The sequence below is a fragment of the Fistularia commersonii genome, chromosome 6 (genome assembly GCF_037954325.1).
Source record: "Fistularia commersonii isolate RoL2024-O1a breed Wild chromosome 6, RoL_Fcom_v1.0, whole genome shotgun sequence".
Classification (NCBI taxonomy): Eukaryota; Metazoa; Chordata; class Actinopteri; order Syngnathiformes; family Fistulariidae; genus Fistularia; species Fistularia commersonii.
The window spans coordinates 8389944-8412474 of NC_141289.1; the positions used below are offsets into that span (position 1 = coordinate 8389944).

Sequence of the window (22531 nt, forward strand, 5' to 3'; positions counted from 1 at the left end):
AGCACTTTCCAAAGTGCAGACACAGAAAAATGAGGAAACACATTCAATTTATTTATTCCACCTATCCTCTGGCGAGGCATTGCAATCTTTCAGTGTACCTTCTGCATGTTTTTGGACATTGGAAGGAAACCGGAGAACCCAGAGGAAACCCACGTAGACATGGGGAGAACATGGAAGCTCCACAGAATCCAACCAGTGACCTTCTCGGTGTGAGGCAGAAGCACTAAGCACAAACACCGAGCAGAACTTGTATGCAGCAGCTTCACCAACTTGATAGGAAAGGTGGTGGAACGCCATTGACAATTTTACAGGTGAGGCGCTACACTGTGGAGCAGGAAGCCAGCGAAAAGGCCGGCACCGAAGTACTTGCTCTGGATCAGAAGTTTCAGAAGTTTAATGTCTGTCGGTGTCCAGAGATTCGCACTAGCCCTCTCTTTTGTCTCTGTTCTGCATTTTCTGTAACCCAGGCTTTGACGTTTCAGGGTGGACCTTAGTGTGTCCAGATGAAACGCTTCAACACAGGTTCTTAGCTCATTCTTTTTACCGTCACTGATCTGTGGCAATTATAGCACTGCAATGGCACATGACCAAGGTATGGTCCTTGAAGGATCCCTGTTCAAACTCTATCAAGACTGACGCAACGTCTACTCCCCTTGTCATCTTTCTCATACTTGTTTCACCTTTCGGCGACTCGTATGTCTCGTAGTCTTCCCCCACCCCACCCTTCGCCTCTAGGAGGAATAATAGCACGTTGACATCACAGTTTGGGCCAACGGCCAATATTGCAGGGAATTCACGCTGAGCTCATGCTTCCTAGAAGTTTGGCGTGTGCAGATTGTTTAAAGCTCATTGTGGAAATTTGGGGGAGGGAATTCAGTTTGGTTGATTGATGTTTATTCTGAGCTGCCAATTTTTTCTGGCTTTATGATAATGTGAAGAGACGTATGGGCCACAATGCATCTAACTACTGTTGATGGTGAGTCAGTTGAGCAGTCAAACACTGTTTGGAACTGAGAGCCGGTACAAAATATGACCCATTAATTGTCTGTAACACTGTATTTACGATCTTTTGGGTTCATCCAGGATTGGGATTTGACTGGTCAATGTTTGCAATATCCTTGTCAAACTTTAGAAAAAATCAAAGTACAGTTGGATACAGCCTAGAAAACCACAACAGATTGTCCACCTGTCCATGAACTGCTGGTTCTAGATGCCTCGAAAATATGATTGACTGACCGACCGATTTTCAATTTACTTTTCAGTTTCTTTGTCAGCTTCCGATCTCCGATGTACTCTAATCGGAGGTTCCCGGTATACCACAACGTCAAGAAGGATTGACAGATGGACGAACGAGCAACAGACACTATATGCTTATGAGAGTTGTAGTTTTGTATGATAATTTGTTCAGATGCCGTTTGAGAAAAATAGCCACTAAAGTGGGTAGTAAGAGCTGCCGTATAATCGGCCACTGCTGAAATCCAGCCACCATTGGCGAAAATGATGGCCTGACTGCACAGAACACCATCATAAATACGCTCATCGCTCTGGTAACACCACTGACCTCCCCCTTGAGAGCAGTGAAACCCATCTCCGTAAAATCCGGGCTGGCACTGACACCTGAAGAACCCCAGGTTGTTGATGCACCTGGCGTTGGCGTGGCACGGAGAGCTACTGCATTCATCAGCATCTGTGGAGGTGGAAGGACATTAGCAAGCAGAAATGCAGGCCTACTGGTGATACTGGCAAAAAGCGTTGTAAAACTAGCGGTTTATCACACAAAACAGCTACAAATTCTGTCGGGGGGGGGCAGGGAGTGTCTCACGGAGGTTCATAGAAAGTTCAGTGTGATTGGAAAGAGGACACACACACACACACTTTGAAAGAACCTCTCTCCTACACGCATTCCAAAGCAATACGCTTTGTATCACTGTTTGTTTTTCACCTTGTTATCATCCTGCTCTCATTGCGTTCTCCCTCCGCCTCCTGTGCTCACATTTGTCTGCAGGTATTCCGTACATTTGAGCGATATACGCCGGTGTTGCACCAAAAAAAATTTCACGCTGGAAAACTAAGAACTTAAAGTCAGAAGGAACTTTAAGGAGTTTTCACATGGTCGAAGTCAGCGCCCCCTCCTGCAACAACGAGAACTATTAAATACAGGATGAGGCGCTGGGGATGGGATGGGATAACAACGCTGGGGTTTCGGTTGATGTGGTTCTTCGGTCAAAAACCGTCTTGTTTGTTGTCGCGCATCCTATACAAAGATGAGGCGTCTACGACGCTGTGCAATTTCGAGAGAACCTTCCAAAAGCAACAACTATCTTCCACCGGAAACAAACATTCGCCGAGGTCGTCAGACTTTACTTCTGTCCCGAGCTTGGCGGACATGCAGTCCTGCTGCACTTCACTTTCTGCAGAACACCTTAGATGACGGACTTATTCAATACTTATGGAGGATAAACCCGTGGAATCACACTTGGATAAACCTGTGCTAATATCTTGTGCAATATGTTACTATAGTTGCTTTGCACTGTAAGACCTTCAGGTCCTCAAACTTTTTCAAGGAGTCTTTTTACGGTTCCGTTGAAACTCATATGACGTAAGTGCTTGGTGGAACTCATAAGGCTCTTCTTGCGACAAAATGGATAGAAGCAGTGAGAAATGGAGCGACAAAGAGGTCCAAGCTCTTCTGGCCTGCTATGACAGGAGCTCATTAGCCCCATCCATTACCAGATATTTCTTGAGGACTGCGGAACACCATTTTTAAAAACTATCATGGTCGTTGGCCAATTGTTTGCTTGATACGTGCGGAAACAATCGATAGAACCAGCGAGATTTAGACTGGCAAAGAGGTCCAAGTCATGCAGAGCATGGATACCGTGGTAACTTGGCTCTCCGTGCTATTGGTGTCATCTTCCTTGGAGGAGATTTGCTTTTGAACGTGGTGATAAACGTGGTCGTCACAAACTCTTCTGTCAAAACTAAAAGGTTTGCCAGGGGGACACTTGTTCCGTCATTGGTGTGCAGTGGGATTTAAGTCCAACTTCAGTTCTGGCCAAGGGCATTGCAGGAAGCTTTTCAGCAGTTCGTGAATGCATCGCAAAGAAACCTCCGCTCTCCACCTCCTTGGACACAGTGTAGTAAAAAAACTGATCTGGCACGCCGAAGCCCATGGGTTCACGCTTTTTCACGAAACATCTAAAATAATCATTCAGATGTAGCGCCACTGACAGGCTGATTTGTGTGGTTCAACTCACCTACGCAGGTACGCCCATCCTGGCCAAACTCGAAGCCAGTCTGGCACTGGCAGCGATAGCTGCCGGGCAAGTTCACGCACTGAGCATGGGCGCCGCACGTGACCGCGCTCTCAGCACACTCGTCTATGTCTGGAGGAAAAAAAAAAAAAAAAAAAAGGAGAGGAGAAGGTTCTGCTATAAACCTGGAAGCCTGTAAACCAACAACAACATGTGCACATTACATGTGGGTATGTTAGCGTAAAAAGGGTATTATTAAGGGTAATTATTGCCGCTTGAGATCATATGGATTGTATACATGCCGGCTTGTTAGTCGCGTATCACGACACCTGGACTCCGGGCTCAGTTCTTAAATGAATTGTGCAAAACGCAAAGGTCTGCCTGAACAGATAGAGATACCGAGGCCCTTGTCATGGGAACCAGTGTAGAGCCCGGGGCTTTCCTTGTGGTGCCAGCGGGGGAGGCAGACGTGCTGCTGGGCTAATAAGAGGCTGCGCGGCGATTTAAAGCGTCAGACGTCCTTGTTAACAGGTTAATTAAGCTCGAGTACACGAAAGCGTGCACAATTTTTTAGTGCAGCTCACGTTTTATCCCTTTACACTTCACTGATACGCGTTAAGAAAACACAGGTTTAATGGCCTGAAGGGTGTGATAGTCACCATTGGACACATGTGAGGAGAACTTGGACACGTGTGCGAGTTGCGTGGACGTGATTGATGGAGATACCGTAACAGTTGTGGCCATCGCCTCTGTAGCCAGTGGCACACTGGCACTGGAAGCCCTGGCCCTCCAGGGGGATGCATTGGGCCGTCGTGTCGCAGTCGTGGTTGCCGGCGTAGCACGGGTTGACAAGCTGTGGCCCTGCAGTCTCCACTGGAATTGTCAAAAAGAAAACATCTCATTGTAGTTTCTCTCACTCAAACTTAAACAACTCCAGTAAGAATAAAATGAACGTCTTTCATTTATTCATTATACTTATCCTGAACTCAAGGTTGTCGGAGTACTGGAATCTATCCCAGCTGTCACTGGGAGAAAGCTGGACCGCTCGCTGATCATTCACAGGGCCACATATTGAGACATACAACCATTCACCCTCTCATGCGTTTCTTTTTTTTTGCACATTTTTATATGCTTATTTTTATTTTCTATATTTTCTGATTTGTTGTGTGCTAGTTTTTAACTTTTGATAATCATAACCCAACTACCTCAACAGCACTGTCCACTTTATGCTGTGCAAATTGAAATTTTCCTGTTGTATGATTAATGGCACATTTATTCTATTCTAGTTTATTCTATCCACATGCCATATAGAGCCATGCAACAATTCAGCCTCTCATTCTCACATCTGCGCAATCTACAGAGTCTCCACTCAACCTCCTGGACTGTGGGAGGAACCTGGAGAACCTGTAGGAACCCTACACATATATGAGGATAACCCGTGGGAACCCAGAAAGGGAATTTCTTGAAGCCCGGAAATGAACTTTTTTTTTTCAACATTATTGATTTAAAAAAATAAACTAAAAATAATCAGAACGTAAAAACAGCAGAGACTCCGCTCCACTCAAGCGCCCTGGGCTGAAGACGAGGGAGCTCCGGGAATTTTCACCTTCAACGGCGCAACAATAATTAGAGGACGGCCTAAACAGACGCACATGGAGAGTCAGACGGCATTCCGAGAAGACGCTTCCTCTCTGAGAGATGCATCCTTCACTTCCTCAGTGTTTAACATATGGATAAGTTTATACCAGAGACAGAGACACACAGGCCGACTTTTCTATTTCAAATTTTTTTCCAGACTAAAAATTCTGGAGAAACACGGGAGAGGAAAAAAAGGGATCTCAAAACAATTTTTTTGAATGTGAAAGAAAGATAGTAATACAGGTGCTGATAAGGGACAATAAGCAATCCTTAGAGACTCAATAGAATAACCTTTTTTTGTCATTGCAGAACACAATGACATTGGAATGCTACTCCTCCAAAAAACAAAAAAGGGAAAGAAGAAAACACAACAAGATACCAGCTGCAAAACCCAGAAGAGGTGGGCAACCTTTATCCCCAAAGCCAGCAGCGTCCCTCCCCCCTAAGTATGGTGCAGCTGGTGTTATATTTATCGTATAAATGCAGAGATCGTCGCAATAATGTACAGATTTTTTCTTCTGCCTTTTGCACAGATGCATTCATTTGTTACTTTCAATTTATAGATGTACAGTCAATTGTACAGATGTACAACCATTTTCAGAGGTACAGTCACTTCACTCAATTTTTCACTTTATTTTTATCTTATTTTAACTTTTCCTTTATTCAAAATAATTATTTTTTATTTTATATATTTATAGATGTACTGCAGGTTGCTATGCTACCCCTGTGTTCTCCAATTGCCCCCATGGGCACATAAAGTTTCTCTGATTCCGATAAACTACACCAAATGATCACAAATAATGAACCAAACGGATCATTTCTTGTACTGTATTTGTCGAGAGAAGATTCGCCCCTGATGATGGACTGTTTTGTTGCACATGCTATTAAATTTTAAGCACCACGCTAACAAAGACTCCTTTGCAGGGTCGAACAAACCGCTGCCACAGGAGGCTTCCGGTTGTCTGCTGCTCCACAAGCGGAGGGCTTTCTTTTTTTTTTTTTTTTGTCTCGTACAGTCTTCCCTCTTTGCAGTCTGGGACACCGTCAACCACAAAACAATGCACACCTAAACAAAATCAAACACAGGGTGGGATCGCAGACGTCTCCCCAGGCCAGAGAGCCATTCTGGCTCGTAATCAAAGAGAGAGAGCGAGACTCTTCAAAGTCCTTAATGTGGCTGGGAAGAAGGGGAGATGAGAGGGTGAGATGCATATGGATGGGAGAAAGACAGAGGGATAATTAGAGAGGGAGGGAATATACAGAAACATACGCGCAACACATGCACTACCCCACTGCAGGAAAACCAGAATGGCGGCCGTAGTGTCCCCACCTGCCATCTTGCACAAACCACCCCCTCCTCCACATTAGAGTTTTCCGGCATGGGGCTTCATCGCTCTGACCTCCGAGAGTCCGGCGTGTTCGAATTGCCTCCTGAATGACAGAGAGGCGCTGTCGGAGCACCTGAGCCAATGTGACCCACCGAAAACTTTACTTTAATACACTTTTTCTTGCCCCCCCCCCCTTAATACCAAAATCCATCCTCCCCCAAACAAATCATACATCAACCTTTGTTATATAAACACGTCGCGAGGAGCTGTAAAGCGTGCCACGCAAACAGGAAGTGACAGAAAGGCAGGCCGTTACCGCGAACAAGGCCGTGTCGTCTCTCAGAGAAAATGATTATCATGATTATTAGGTCTGGAAGATTCCCACCCTCCTCTTCTCATTTGCTTTATCTTTTCAATGATTCTCATGACATCACAGGGAAGCTATTTGCCTCAGCGCCCCCCCCCCCACTAGAAAATCTGTCACTGGCAGGGATATTATTTCCCAGAGAGTGTAAGAACCTTACACACACACACACACATGCAAGAACACACGCGCATACACCACTTAACCCATGTTTACAAAACCCCTGATCCCCAAAAGCTCTTCCAGCTGGGCTCTGTGTGTGTGTGTGTGTGTGCGTGTACACGTGAGATGTATCATCGTAACCTTTTTAAAACCAGCCCGCTGACGTACAAGTGACAGGATCTTGCACCGGATTCAAATAACCACCTCTCCTCCAAGCTTTCCCTCGCTGTCTCTGTCCTGCTCTGCTTCTCGTCAGGCGGACGCTCAGAGCGCCGCCGTGCCGTGTCGACGGCGATGCACAATTCTATATTTGACCGGCTTTTTCTGTTTACATCCGGCAAGGGGGGGGGGGAGATAGCAGGAAAGAGATGAGGAAGACCTAAGACGTCTCCCCAAAGGAAACCACGAAAACGGAGAATCAGTCAGTCGACCGCTGTAATCGGCCAATTGCAGACTTTCAAGCGAAGGGATGGGATGAGCCACGTTTCCCAAAGAGCCGGAAGACAATTAGATACAAACGCTCCGCTTCACGTCGTGACATCTTGGGAGGAGCTCGAGGAAAAGAATCGTCTAGAACATAAATGATTCCACAACAGCGTGTTCTGACCCCTCTGCATCCAAGCTTGTGATTGGCCTTTTGGCCATCTTGACAAGACCAGACTTGAAGCGCGTTCGTCAGTCAACAGGTTGCTAGGATGTTGCTAAGGAGGCATGCTCAGTTCTTCAAATCCTAATTTGGGCGGTAACTATATGGTAATTTATGAAGGACCTGACTATAATTCGACATGGATTCCTCCGATTTTTCACCGTTTGCCTCCCAGCCAGGCTACGGTGCATCCTGGCCTCCAATTTATTGATTAATTTCAGACCTGTGACGCATTATTGTGATCTGGCTTTAACTTATTTTTCCAGAAACGCGGATAAAAAGATATCGTTTGTTGTACGCAGAAATGCGTTGCTGTTATTTTTCAAGCGTGTTTTCGTTTTTCCAAGCGGTTTATGGCCGTGGCCGCCACATGTGCGGCGTTCTAATGAAATCAAAGAGCTTATCTGGTCTTTTCATCAGAGTTTTTATGCTCGCGGGGAAGATGAAAGTTCTGATGAAACTCTCCTTCGTTTGGAAATATGACAACTGGACCAGGAGCGCCGACGGCTCCATCCGCACCCCTCCCTCTTTGGAACGAAACCCTCGCATCTGCGGGCGATACCTGCGTGGACTCACCTCCGACCGGGCCGATCTTGTTGGTGATGGCGTATCTCAGGATTCGCTCCTCCTTCACGTACATCACGAACACCCTCTCCATGGTGACCTGCAGGGTCTCGACGGCAGCGGAGTGGCTGCCGTGCCGGCAGTCGCGGTAGGTGATGTTCTGCTTCAGGTGGAAGGAGAAGGACTCAGATCCTCGGTCCGCCGAGACCACGGAGAACTCCCTCACGGAGGTGGAGGTGGCAACTGGGGGTGATGGTTTTAGGGCATCGTGAGCGTCGAAGTGTCAGATGTTGACTTATTCAGTGGTGGACGTTCCTGACAGGTGTACCTGACGGGTAGTATTGGTAGGTTTCCTTGAAGGGATCCATGGTGACCTCAGCTCCAGGAGGTACGAAGGGCACGTTGCCACTTAGCACAGTGTCCACCTGGAGGTGGTTGTGGTCGTCGAGGCCACGCGCTGTCTGGGTGATGGCTAGCCGCTGGTCGCCGGGGTAAAAGATCACCTCCGCGTGGCGTGTGAACTCGGCACCTGGAGATGAAGTTGGGAAGCGGATCAATGGATCGGCACACTGATCAGTTGGGCGATCCATTGTTTTTTTCATTTTCATTTCCAAGCACAGATAATGCTGTTGCACACACCGACAATACAGCTGTTTAACATCAGGAGGGGGTTGTCTGCACATACGCACATGCATGTCTGCACGTGCGTGCGCGCGCACACACGCACACTCTCACACACACACACACACACACAGCTGTCTCCTATTAGGGAGGGTGGAAGCTTGATATCACATCACATCCCTGGAGACAGTGCAGCTGGCTGGAGGAGTAAAAAAACACACACACACACACACACACACAAGCAGCAAAAATGCATTCATACACACATAGGCAGACACACACACAGGCCTCCTTGCTGAAGAGGAGTTCTCTTCATTTATTGCAGATGTCTTCAAGATGTACATGGCAATATGCTGAACTCACTCTCTCACACACACAAACACGCGCACACACACACACACACTCTCATCCACCTTACCTGTAATTTTGAACCCCGCTTGACTGTTGGGTAACTCCAGGGCAAACAGCCACCCGAACAGCTCCCCAATGGGTGCAACGGGCATCAGAGCCCAGCCCAATGGCTCCGGCACCTACAAAGCAAATGAAACACACATTTGGCGATAATTAGTCGGTGATTCGGTCGTTTACGAGTCTGAAGCGCCGTCGCTTCCGTGCCCCCACCTCGCTGATGGCGGTGTACGCTCGGCCGTCTCCCACCACGATGTAAGCGTGGAGGTCAATGTTGTTCAGCTCCACCGGCGTCGTTCCCACCGTCACGGTGCCGCTCAGTTTACCGCTGACGCGCTGGGGGGCTCCTGTGTGTCAGCATGGGGAAAAAAAAAATGCTTTTCAAGTCGATTCCAAGTTCTAAAAAAAAAAAACCTCCATTAACTAAACATTCAATTTCCAAAACTCGAAGACGGACCTTCAGGCAGGCAGTGGCGCCCGTTTCCATAAAAGCCAGGTTGACAGTGGCAGCAGTAGCCGGTGGCATAATCGGTACAAATGGCGTTCTGGGAGCACTGGTGTTTGAATCTTAGGGAGGAGGGAAAAAACGGGGAAAGGAGAAGGAAACGTATTATTTCACAATTAATTGCACCCACGTTGGCTAATGGCCAATGTCATTAAGGTGCATTAGTGGGTAGAACATTATTCAAATAGCTTTTATATACATATATATATACTGCTCAAAAAAATAAAGGGAACACTTGAACAACACAATGTAACTCCAAGTCAATCACACTTCTGTGAAATCATAGTGTCCACTCAGGAAGCAACACAGATTCATTTTGACTTGTTTTAAGGACATTACATCAAAGTTGGATCAGCCTGGAGTTTGTTTTTACACTTTAATTTTGAGTGTGATTCCTAATCAGACCTCCATGGGTTGATACAATTGATTTCCGTTGATCATTTTTGTGTGATTTTGTTGTCAGCACATTCAACTGTGTAAAGAGCAAAGTATTTCATAAGAATATTTCATTCATTTAGATCTAGGATGTGTCTTAAGTGTTCCCTTTATTTTTTGAGCAGTGTATATAAACAAACATAATCACAAAGCAACACGCTACAGTCTTGTTATGAATTTCTGATGTACGTCAAGCGGACAGTATTTACATTTGTCCAGATGGGGACACATAAAGGTATTATATTAGGTACTTTGCATACCTGGCACATGTTTCCTTATTCTCGGTGGTGTACTGAATCACTGGTGGAGAGAGGACATTCATGACATATAGTATTTAAATTCAAATGCATCACCAGTGAAATAAAGTGCAATAAAGTCAAGGGGCAGAAATTAAGCAGACAGAATATGGTGGGTGTGGGATTTTTTTTTTTACATATTTTTGACTCACAGGAGGAAAATACAGCTGATATCTGAAGCAGTGTTCAAAGAAAAGCCAGATAAATTCATCCATTGATAACTTGGAAACTTGATTATTACAATTCGTGCTTGCACATGGTTTCTCCACCGCTTCGGAAAAAAGTCCCCAATTGCCCCTTGGGGGTAAATAAGGATTATCTGATTCCGATTCTCCACCCTCTCCATAGACCACCGTTACCGCTTAGTACTTAAAATCCTCCACCTCCTTCATCTCCAGTGCCCCATAGTCTCACCCGATTCCTCACATTCACACAGTCTTACTGCATCTAACCTTCATTCCTCTCTAGACTTTCCTCCACCTGCTCCCTCACTACAAATCACAGTGTCATCTGCATACATGGAGATTCCTTTTTAGCGTCATCTGTGACCCTGTCCACAACCATTGCAAACAAGAAGGGGCCTCAGAGCGGATCCCTGATGCACACCCACCTCCGGATTTAACTCCTCCATTAAACCTATCGTGAGACCTACTGTCTCACAGCTCTAAAGCATTATACACAAAGATATGCAAAGTGCAGAATACAAACTGCAGAGCACCATGCATTTGTATCCATATGCGTAAAGTGGCCTGCGAGGTGGAGATGGAGATAAATAAATAGGGATAAACATGTCTGTGTTTACCCAGTGTGTGTATATTATTTACACAGGGTGATGGCTTGTGGTAAAAAGCTGTTCCTGCATCTGGAAGTGCAGGCACACAGTGATCCGCATCTCCTGCCGGAGGGCAGGAGGGAGTAGGGAGCTGGACTCAAACTTCATATGGAAGTTGAACAGCAGTCCAGTGTGGTGGCCACAGCCCCCTGTATTCTTCTTGGAATTTGGCCGACGGGAGATTCACCCATCAGTTGGGGAGGAGCCATAAAACTCTCTCAGGCATACAAGTACCGATGCGCACAAGAGTCACTCTGCTTGAACAATGGTACCCACAACATCTGAATTTCTATAACTGATCATTGTTGACATCTGGAAAGATATAGGTATATATATATATATATGTACATACACACACACACACACATATATATGTATATATATATATATATATGTGTGTGTGTGTGTGTGTGTGTGTGTGTGTGTGTATATATATATATATATATATGACCTTGGTGAAATTAATGTTTACGCACCTGGACTTATTTGCCCTTTATGTAACCAAGTACACTCTCTTATTAACAACACCAGGCTGTGGAAGTAGTTCCTGGAGAGTGACTGCTGGTCCCACGCGCACACACACACACACACACACACACACACACACACCTGGGAGCTCAGCAGCACAACAGCAGTATTGTACTACCAGCTGCAGAGGGCGAGGTAGTATACCCACTCCTGTTTCTTAGTGGAGCAGGAAACTTCTCATTTATTTTACATGAGTGATCATATGAGCATAACATAAATGTTTTTCTTGTACCTCCTGTGTCAAAATCAACGTCATCTTCATCCACACTGACTACATGGCCTCCTGGGGAGAGAGGCGATTCATTTCTGTCCAAGGGGAAGACATCTACCGCCTCCAGAGGGCCCTAAAGAGGGGGCAGACAATTGGTTAAAATGCAGTTTCACAGTTTTCAGAGAGATCCTGGCCAAGATATTTTAACGTTCAACAGATGCTATAAACCGAAAGCTATTATTTGTACATTCCTTGAATTTATTTTCAGTGTATATTGTATCATGACTTGCAATTTTACCAGTGGTGAGCAACATACGGACATTCCTTCGCGGCCACAACATTTACAAAAAGCATCTTAAGTTTCAAATGGCTCTTTCAAAACCCTGGCGTTGCTCGCAGTTCGAACCTTTCGCAGTGGTCTCAGAGAACCTGAACTCGTTGTCACACAGGACTCCAAAGGTAAAGTGGTGAACCTTTCTTACATAACCCAAACGGGCGTTAAAATATACATTTAGTTTGGTAATAATTTAACTCGAATGGCAAAAAATCTCCACACATGGTACTGCTGAGCTGTCATTGGGCAGTAGGCAGGGTTCACCTTGCACTGGTCGCCAGTCGATCACAGAAGTACCCATACAGACATACAACCATTCACTCATTGATTCACACAATATGGAGACATATAACCATTTACTGTCTCATTCACATATCTGGTTGATTTGGGGTCTTCAGTAAACCTCCTGCATGTTTTTGGACCGTGGATGGAACCCGGAGAACCTGGAGAAAACCCATACAGAGCTCGGAGTCCACACAGAAACGCCCTCCTGTGGGAGTCCAACTAGGATCTTCTCGCTGTGAGGCTGGGGCGCTAACCACCTTTGCTTTTTTTTAGGATTTTTTGGGGATTTTTAGGCCTCATTTGCAGGTTGATTAAAGTGACAGTTACCTGCGGTTGCTCCTCCTGGGCACCGCCTTCTTGGACTTGCTGCTGAGGGTACGGAGAAGAATACCGCCGTCCTGCCGGTTCAGAGTTGTCCCTTGGTTCGGACGTTAAAGGCACTTCCTGATGCCCAGAATCCTCGGATGGGGAGGAAGGAGGTCTTGGGCTTCCTGGCTGAAGGGCTTTACCCGCAGGGGCTGGATGGAACTCCAGGTCCCGACTAGTCAGAGGGTATTCGTCCACTTCCTCTGGGTGATCAGGTTCAAAGTTGTTGTCTGGGTACTCTTCAAACTCTGCATATTCAGGGGTGGTGGTTTCCTGGGAGCATACAACCAGGGGTGATTAGATGCTGCATGGCGTATCATTGAAATAATTAAAAAAAATGTTTTTTATTAAATTACCAGGTGTGCCCCCCGTTCCCCGGCGGCGGGAGTGGCCAGGAGACCACCAGTGGATGCAGGAACAATATTTTGGAAGGAGTATCGGTTCCCTGTGTGGAAAAGCCAGACCCCCGGAATTCCAGTATTGCCGACCCTGGAAAGGAAAATGCAATGAAAAGAGTCCTTGTGCAGACATTCCATGTATGTGTGTACTTCCCATTAAGTATTCTATAATGGGACTCGATGCCGGGCAGAAGAACTTTTTTTTTTCTTCCCCCCCACGTGCTGAACTCTGTTCCGTCATCAGCCTATCTGTTAACGGTGTTCATCATAAACCTCATCCTTACTCTTCTGAGGGATAGCCCACGTGTCCCTTCATCAGTGCTTGATAGCAACCTCATATCTTCTCCCAGGACCTTGGGTTCATCTTATTTCGCAGGGTTCCATGGCTTCTTCTACTGCGGCGTCTTGCCTGGCGCTTGCCATTGTCTTTCGTGAATATTAAAGGTGTGATTGCATCATGCCACACATTAGCTTTGCTGTTGTTATTAGCATGAACATTCCGAACCCATACCACCCCCTCTCCATCACGGTTTCTATCTCTGTCCTTCTCTTTTTATTTCAACCAGTGATCGGGGTTCAGTCCAAGGTTCCCGCTCGGTAAAAGGCAGTTGTTTCCGCCCCTGCTGTCGCCGAGTGCTTGTGACACTTGAGGGCTAAACTTGATTTAACAACAGAGTGAATGCCATGCCTTTTTTTAAAATGATCAAACCGGCTTTGAACGGCTCTTTCGTTGACGTACCAGCCGTCTACTGCACCAAATCCCCATAAGAACAATTTCTCCATCTCTTCATGGACAAGTCCACAACCTGCACACCCTGTTCATGTTTCTCTGATTTTCTCTGAGCTACCTATTGCCAGGCGACGTGTCCGACTGTCCTTAAACGCCACATCGTGGACAAGCGGCCGCCACATCTGTGTCAAACCCTCGTCCCGTTGGCTCCTAACTCAGATCTCAGCTCTTCTAGCAAAGCAAAACATCCACTGAGGGAAGGTTCATATCTTGGGAAAACTCCTAAATTAATACACTCGTGCGTCAAGGTGCATATGTTGTCTCTTCAGAAGCTTGCTACTATCAACATGGCCCGTGTTATGCCGGGTTTACATTTCACGACTTTCACGCTGGCAGACTTAAATTGGAAGTTGCAAGGATATCTTAGGAGCGGTAGCACGCTCCCATTCTTTCGGTTGTTGAGTATAAGCGGACCATCTCACAATCTTAGCACAGTCATTGCTCAGTATTTGCCCGGTCTTGGTGCTTACGATAATATCTGACGCGTTTGATATGATCGCAAGTCTTTTGGTGTCGTTACACAAAGACTTGCGATAATATCAAACGCGTCGGATATTATCTTTGTGTTGCGATACCAAAAAGGCTCAATCAACAACCACAAGATGAGCTCCCACAAAACCGGGAAACCTGCAACCAGCATGATGGGACAAGAAAGTTGTAGCAAGTCTTCCATGAGTCTTTTCAACATTTTTGCAAAGTTTGTAGATGTAAGATCCACAGTCTTTAGTTTCAGACTGCGCTGAGACTTAAAACTCCCTAAACACTAAAAACAGATTTTGTGATGTGTGAGATTAGTGTTGTACAAGTCTTTTCAAAATGTTTTCAAAGTCTTAAGGTGTAAGCCAAGTTTTACAGGGATGGCATGTGTCCACATGATGGGACGTGGAGATGCACCGGGAGAGGGTTTTACTCACTGGTAGAGATTCTTCACACTCTGCTCATCGGTGGTAACGCTGTAATGAGGTCCCTCTGCCCGGGAGAAAATCAGATACGTGACTTCTCCCCTGCTGAAGCCTACTCTTGCAGGGAGCTCGATCTCGACATTGTACGACTCCTGGGAGAAGAAAAAAACGCGTGTGGGGCGGATAGGAACAGCACCTTTATGATAAACCTGACAGAATTATGGACAACAGACAATCCCTGCCTTGCTTGCGCTGTACCTTGGGCCTTGTCCCGTAGAAAGTCAGGCCACCTTCAGGATAGAGGAAGAGAACGTAAGAATCAGTCTCATCGTAACCGATGACCGCCTGGAACGTATTGACCTGCGGGGAGAGAAAAGAATTACTGTGAGTCTGCTCAGTCCGAAAGCAGAAAAAGAAAAAAGAAAAATCTAAATAGACGGTGTCATGCAGGGCAGAAATTTAGGATACTTTCAATTGTCGTGTTTGCTGTGAGGAAGCGGCAGCAGCGTCCGACACTCACGTCACGTGACTTCATCTGAGACGGATTTTCCTCTTGTTATTCCAGCAGATTCTACATTTTTCAAAGGGGAAATAAACCCCCCCGGATGATGTTCAGCTGTGGAGGTCACCTCCTCCAGGAGACACCCCGCCGACCCTAACACTTCCCCAGATGATTCTAACACTCGCTTCTCGTATTCAAACATGACACCTCTCCTCGCACCTCAGGCTCAGCTCCTCCCCTTTCTCTTTCATCTCCATGTGGATCCCCGAACACCCGCCGCCACCCGACCGCTAAGTTTTATTGACACACTGACCTCGATGTCCAAAGCACGTGTGATAAAGTCAAACTCGATTCTAGAAAAGAAGGAGCTCTACATGAAATGACTGGTTTTCTATGAGCGGATTTTTCGTGAGCTTCGGCACGAAGAGCGCGGTAACCGGCCTACTCTTCCTCGCAAAAAAAAAAAAGCACGCTTGAAAAAACAGTGGATGAAGGAGAGGCTGTGTGTAATCCTGTGTTGTTTTCCTTTGGGACGGAGTGAGACTGTACAAGCACACACACACACACAAACACATACACACATGCACGCAAACACGCACGCACCTTGGTCTCTCAACCCCCAGCCCCAAGATGTTGATCTGCACAGCTGTCTTCCTGTGCGTCTGGACATCTTTCACGATGATGTTACAACACACACACACACACACACACACACACACACAAACACACCCTTGTTAAAGTGCGAAACACAGATTGTACACATGTTCACGCACACGCACGCACAAACACACACACACGCTGACAGCACAGATGCCCCCTCCACCTGTACTCACCTCTTGTGAATGCACGTGTGTGTGTGTGTGTGTGTGTGTGTGTGTATATGTTCTTAATAGTCTACATCAACATCTTTAAACCATCTTCTTGTTTGTTGGTGTGGGAGACGTTTTAGCCTCTGGGTTCAGAGTAACTAGTGAGGAGGAGGATCTTTTTTTTTTTTTAATTTAATATATATTTCTTCCTTGACATCGGGGAGGAATGAAAAGAACCAATCTGTTTCTGCTTTGTATTTAATGCCCCGACCAAATGTCCGTATTCCTTCTCTCCCGCTTCCTCCCAGGAAGAGGAGGGGGGGCAGGAAACACACAAAGGGGGCATGGGGATGGAAGGATGGAGGTATGAGCCCCTTTGACACAGAGCCTACTATACTCTCTAGAACCCCCCCATTAATTTGGCTGTGCTTGTTTATACTGAGACAAACACAGATGGAATAATTGCTTCCCCAGCATGTGATCAGAGATGGGGCGCCGGCATTCGGGCTAAATAGTCACCCTGATATGACGCTACAGCACTTTAAAAAAAAAAACTAACGGTGTTGCGATGGGGCGAAGTGTTTGGCCTCACAGCATAAAGGATGTGGTTCAATTCTGACAGGGGAACTTTCTGTGTGGAGCTTGTATGTTGTATATGTGGGGTTTCCTCCAACAGTTCAAAAATATGCCACAGGTTAATTGGGGAGAAATTCCCCAGATGTGCAAAAAAAGATCAAAACCCCGCGTTTTTTTCATGTAGTCAGTAGACAGTATGTAGTCATATGCATGATGCATATGACACATATGCATCATACATGCATACCTAGACAGAGAGACACACAGATATCCACCCACGTATATATCCATATGTCATGCATACATATACACATATATATATGAATTAATATATATATATCGTAATTTTCGGATGATAAACCACACCTTTTTTCACTTGAACGATGCGGCATATATATATAGATTATTTTGGGGGGGGGGGGGCTAACAAGCTATACGCCGCTAAAACATTTATCCTCGTCATATCGGACCGAAGAAATGATTGGGAAATTCTGAATCCGTTCAACTTCGACACCGAAGAAGACGACTTTGACGGTTTTAGTGCGCAGGGGGAAGCCCAAGATAGCGATCGGCTAGTTGGTGCAGCTTATATCGAGATGCGCTCGATAGTTCTGAAATAACAGTTTTCCTTTATGAAACACGGCGTTCATTTGGGTGTATACATCCCAAGCTTTCTCAAGTAACAAGCCGGACACTTATCCAAAATGTGACCAGGGAAGGCATAGCAATTGCTAGCTGTCGTGCAGAGGGTGCAAATCCGAAACAGCAGAGCGGGTTTTCATTTGCAGATGCCGATTGCTGCACGGAAAAATTGAGTCTAACAGCTTGTTGTCGCTGAGCCAACCTTCTTGATGCATTAACTTCATATTTAAACATAAGTAGAAAATAAGTAGAAGTGACTGACTCATCCCCCCGCATTTATGAGTCAGTGTGTTAACAGCGAGGCGGAAGACAAACAAATTGTAGTCGACGCACATCAAAGGTTTCCTCAGAATGTGTAGTTCAATGGTTATGTGGGAAGGCAACCCAACACCCCCCCCCCACACACACACACACACAAACACACAAGTCTCTACAGGCCCTTTGTCACACCTTCCTTGAGACCCCCCCCTCCTTGCTGATCAGTAATTGTTCACGATGAGCAGATGTTTGTTGTCTCATAGTTGAGATGTTAACATTAGCATTGTGCTAGTTTTGTTTGTGGTAAAAATCGGGATACTGAGGTTCTGAAAATGTGAGACATGAATACGGGCGTGGTTTGATTTATGTATTTATTCTGTTTTTAACAGCTACCCCTCACAGACCTGCACTGTGGTTCTGCAGTGTGAAGCGCTCTCACTGTTTCACGTGGACTCTTTCTGCCCGGAGCTTACCCTCCCCTGCGTTCAGACAGGCCGCGCTCCACCAGAGTCTGCTCCTCGCATATTTCAGTGCTCGCTCTTTTATTTTTGAGCAATATCCCTGGCGAGAAAAAAAAAAAAAAAAAATCCCCCTGGCCGATGCAATGCCAAGTATGCCACAGACTGAGGAATTCCTTGCACCTCGCAGGCTTTAAGTCTCTGCTGAACCTCCTCTACCGGCGGTTCCTCTAGTCGCTCCTGTGATCCAGGTATTGATTCTATGTACTCACTTCTCTCCAACAACCCTTTAGCTTTCCCTGAGTATCGTTCCCTTTTCCCCCCACTGTTATTGGAGTGAAACTCAATCGCAGCAGGATTTATTCCGGCCTCCCATCGGAAAATACTGCCAGAGAAGGGAGGTTTCCAGGGTACAATGTCATCCAGAGCTTTGTGTCAGCAAATTCGTGGTGACCCAACCAATGCGCCGACGTCACCGACTGCCAATTGTTGCCCGGAGGAGGAGATGGGAGTAGCACCAAGTGGGAGGTAGCGGCTGAGTCCCAACGGACTCCGGAAAAAGCCACAAAAGGTGAGAGCTCGATGGGCAAAGATAAGACATACGACTTGCAAATGTTGCCCATGATGGTGCCCGTGGTCCAAACAAGCGGAGATCGGCAAGCGGGAAAGCCGACCGTGCAGCCACGCGGTACAAACACTAGCTAACCTGCAGCTACTGGAGGGTCATCAGAGGAACAACTCGCCTTTTCCCGCCTTTTCCAGCCTTATCAAATCCTCAGCAGAGGCCTTCCAATGGCCAATGGCTTGGTGACAGCCATTGTGCTCATTTTGAAATAAGCGTAGGTCTTGAAACCCTGCGTGTTCATGCTGGACGTGCATGGCCATTGATTAACAGGCATAACTAATGTTGTATCCTATTCCTTTGCTGTGGTCTCTCCAGTCTTGCCCTCTCAAGGTGGTGGTATAGTCTACACATGGTTTCAACCAGTGGGCTTTGCAGATCTCTCGTCACGTCTGGGTTCAACACTGATGACTCAACCTCCTGAATCATGTTACGCTGTGTTTACCCAAGGCTCCCACAGTGGGTAGTTTTGGATGATCCATGCAGAAAGCGAGGGAGACGTGGAGCAGCTGCAGTCCAGTCGCCAGCCTCGTCAGAGTGCTACGAAACGGAACTGCCTACAGCGTGGGAACTGGCACACATACACAAACACACACCGGCTTTTAGCCAGGAACAGTCGGGGCAGTACGCTGCCGTCGTCAGATAAAAATTGTCCTGCAGCTTTTTCTTTTTTTTTTCCCCCTCGGACGGCATTCCTAAAAACCTCAGCTGCACTCCAAAGGATTCCCCGCTCCTTTTAAAGCTCAAGGAAATTGTACAATTTCAGGGCTTATGGAGGCATTTCATATTTTTGATAGGCTCAAGGGTACAGGGCCGCTGCGTCAGAGCTGCTTTCTTCTGACCCCTAACACATTTTCACTGACAACTTATTTTAAATCCTATAGCTGTCAGAATCCCGGACTTCAGGCGGCATCGCAGTTAGATAACCAATGCGCTGGAAGAACACCAGGTGTCCTGTTGGTATTTGAGAGGAAAGAGATGATACCGGGTTGGATCAGCGGTTGGATCAGACAGAGAATCGACAGATTTCAAGGCGATGTCCCCCATGTCAGTGCGAGTGAGTCCCCGAAAACAAAGGTGAAAAAAAAGGTGGAACTTTTTGCAGTTCCTAGAACCTTTTCAGGAACAAGGACGTTTCTTGGTGAATCTGCCATAGGAACTCAAAAGTGTTTGGGGATTGGTGGAACTCATAAGCCACACCCCTTACCCTAGACTTCTTTAAGGACGCAAGTATTGGGAAATGGATCGACGAAGAGATCCAAGCCCTTCTGGTCTGCTACGCCTCAGAGGGGCAACCAGGAAAAACATCAACATTATGTACAGAATAAAGTTAGCTAACTGCTAATGGGGTTCTTCGTATGCCAAAGCAGTGCAGTAAGAAGGTAAAAACACCTAAACACCTAGTCTGTGGTTATTATTCCATGAATTTGAGGCATGAGTTGTGGCAGTTTTCACCTCCATGGTGTCCATGTCGTCTTCCTCTTCCGCATCTGCACGTTGCAGATGCTCGTGTTAAACGGCTCCATACCGCGATTCCAAAAAGGGAAATGCAAAACCAAAAGGTTCCATCGGAGGACGCTACTTCCTGGATTCCAGCGACACGGTTCTTCTTGTCTTTCCGAAAGCAACTAAAGAAAAGTTTTGAACAAAAGGCAGGAGCCTAAACCAACATCTCTCACATTAATTCATTCAAGCACACTCTATAACACTTCACTTCAAGGAAGTGGCTCCGAAGAGACTTTAAAATGACAAAACCTTGCAAAAAAGAAAAAATGCAAGTCATAAAACACGTTCCAGAGTTTTGGCCCATTCAAGAAGTCCTGAGTCGTCATTCATTCATTCAATGGTTGGAAACCTCGTGTGAGGTGGTGGTCAGCTCTCAGCTCTTAAAACCATCAAGATCCAGAGGGCCAGATTCTCCACGCAAATGGCCCTGGTCATTAGCGGAGTGAGCGACAGGGCAGCTGATTCAACTGTGTGTGTGTTGCGGATTTAAAGTAGCACCATTACTCTCCCATCGTGATAAAAAAAACCACATAAACACCACTTTCTGGAAGACGTAAACCTCCTTATTTGGGATGCGAACCGCGTCTGTGCTTTCCCCTCAGCTGCTTCTACCCATCTCCGAATGCAAATCCCCAGCAAGCACCACCACCCCACCCCAAAAACACCACAGGGCACACCCCTCCCCCGAACACCAGCCAACGCCGTTAACCCCTAATACACATCCTGACACACACAACTCGGTTTAATCAGCTCACACATACATACCGCTCTACCCCCAATGCACCCCACCCAGCACCTCTGGCTAATCACTTCAAAAGGAGATGCTATCACTCCAAAGAGAGGCAAATCCCAGCCGAGACACAACCACTCCTATCCAGAAATCTGTCCGGGGCTTTGAGCGAAAAATAGATAAATAAACATTAGAACAAATGTAAAGCGATCGGATAAATTCAAAGTCAGACGCGAGCGCCAGGCTGTAATCAGCATTTGGTCGTCGAGGCTCGGGGAGAGACGAGCTCCCCGATACTCGGGGCTTCGTGCCGCGCTAGCCCGCTGAAATATTCAAATGTTTAGCTTTTCATCAATCAAATGGGGAACCTCTAAAACAAACCAGATCACGAGCAAGAGAAGGAAAGGCAGGGAGGGAAGGGAGTGTGGGGGGGGGGGCACAGATGGGAGGAGGATCCCCTGAGGTTTTTCCCAAAACTCCAACACTCCCCTCATCATCACGCCATTCCACGAGAGAGAAACACGGAAACAACAAAGCGGAATGATTGATACGTTCAGCGGGCTGTTGTTGTAATTGGCCACCTTCCTGCATTTAAACAAGTCCGCAGGCGCTCGGCTTGTTAGTCGCAGTTGGTTCCTCTGGCTAGTATCTTCTAGCTCCGGTTCGGGGGGAAAAAAAAAAAAAAATTCCACTGATGTAATCAGGGTCGTCTTGGCTTGACTCGAGGCATACGGACACAACAGGAAGCCTGCATCGCAAACTGGAGGTCCGGCGTTTGAGCGGAGCGGCCATTCATCAACTGGGGAGGGTCCGCTGCCGGACGTAATTGCATTGCATCACAGCAAATGGGGGGTGAAGGGATTTCGGAGCGGGGAAGCCGGCGCACAACTAGACTGAAGAGGAATACTCTTGATTCCATTTTTGAAGTCTTCCTAACCCTGGATAAATTACTTCGAGGAGCTAAACCACCCCCTCTTGGGTTGTGCCCCCTCGGCTGCTACATTAGCTTCTCCAAAAATACAAATCAACATTTCGAATTCAAGCTTCCAATACAAAAGGAAAGACACATTTGGCAAGTTTCTCAATAGCGATTGGACATAGCTATATACCAATAACTAAATTCACAGCCAAGCCAGACCACGATAATAACAAGCTGTTGATTTCTTTGTCCTCCTCTGAGTCCAACCGTGAGAGGACAATGTGAAAGCTAACTGGGATTTAAGTTGGGTGTGGAATTTGGGTGCTTTAACAGCCAGCTAGGGTTATTAACCGGTAACAGGCTGGTAAACAAGGGGGAGGAAGTGATGTCCAACAGAGCCTGTCAGCATGAATGGTCACGGCATGTTTGTGTCTACCTGTGTGTGAGAAGCAAAGACAAGCCATGAAGGGAGAACCCTTTGATGACCCTTAAAGATGACCTCCGACCCCTCGAAAAGGTTAAGAGGCAGATTATGAGGGGAAGGGGGATTACCAAATCGACCCCCCACCCAGGGCTGAGTACAAATGATGCAAACCAGCGAGGAATTCGGTGCGATTTTCTCCCACGGGGAGTCGAGAATTA

The 22531-nt window shown here is 46.5% G+C and overlaps 1 protein-coding gene across 1 annotated transcript in view; it reads right to left on the reverse strand.

Annotated features, from left to right (window-relative positions):
• nid2a (nidogen 2a (osteonidogen)) overlaps positions 1-22531 on the reverse strand; it is a 44386-nt gene that overhangs the window by 19989 nt on the left and 1866 nt on the right. Inside the window, exons 4-17 of the mRNA XM_086147963.1 lie at positions 15126-15227; positions 14880-15019; positions 13134-13266; positions 12739-13050; positions 11814-11925; positions 10186-10225; positions 9443-9552; positions 9199-9332; positions 8996-9107; positions 8285-8485; positions 7969-8199; positions 3981-4127; positions 3258-3386; positions 1562-1687 (exon numbers count right to left, since the gene is read on the reverse strand). Of these exons, the coding sequence (XP_086004089.1) occupies positions 1562-1687; positions 3258-3386; positions 3981-4127; positions 7969-8199; positions 8285-8485; positions 8996-9107; positions 9199-9332; positions 9443-9552; positions 10186-10225; positions 11814-11925; positions 12739-13050; positions 13134-13266; positions 14880-15019; positions 15126-15227 (2029 nt within the window). The remainder of the gene's footprint in view (positions 1-1561; positions 1688-3257; positions 3387-3980; positions 4128-7968; positions 8200-8284; positions 8486-8995; positions 9108-9198; positions 9333-9442; positions 9553-10185; positions 10226-11813; positions 11926-12738; positions 13051-13133; positions 13267-14879; positions 15020-15125; positions 15228-22531) is intronic.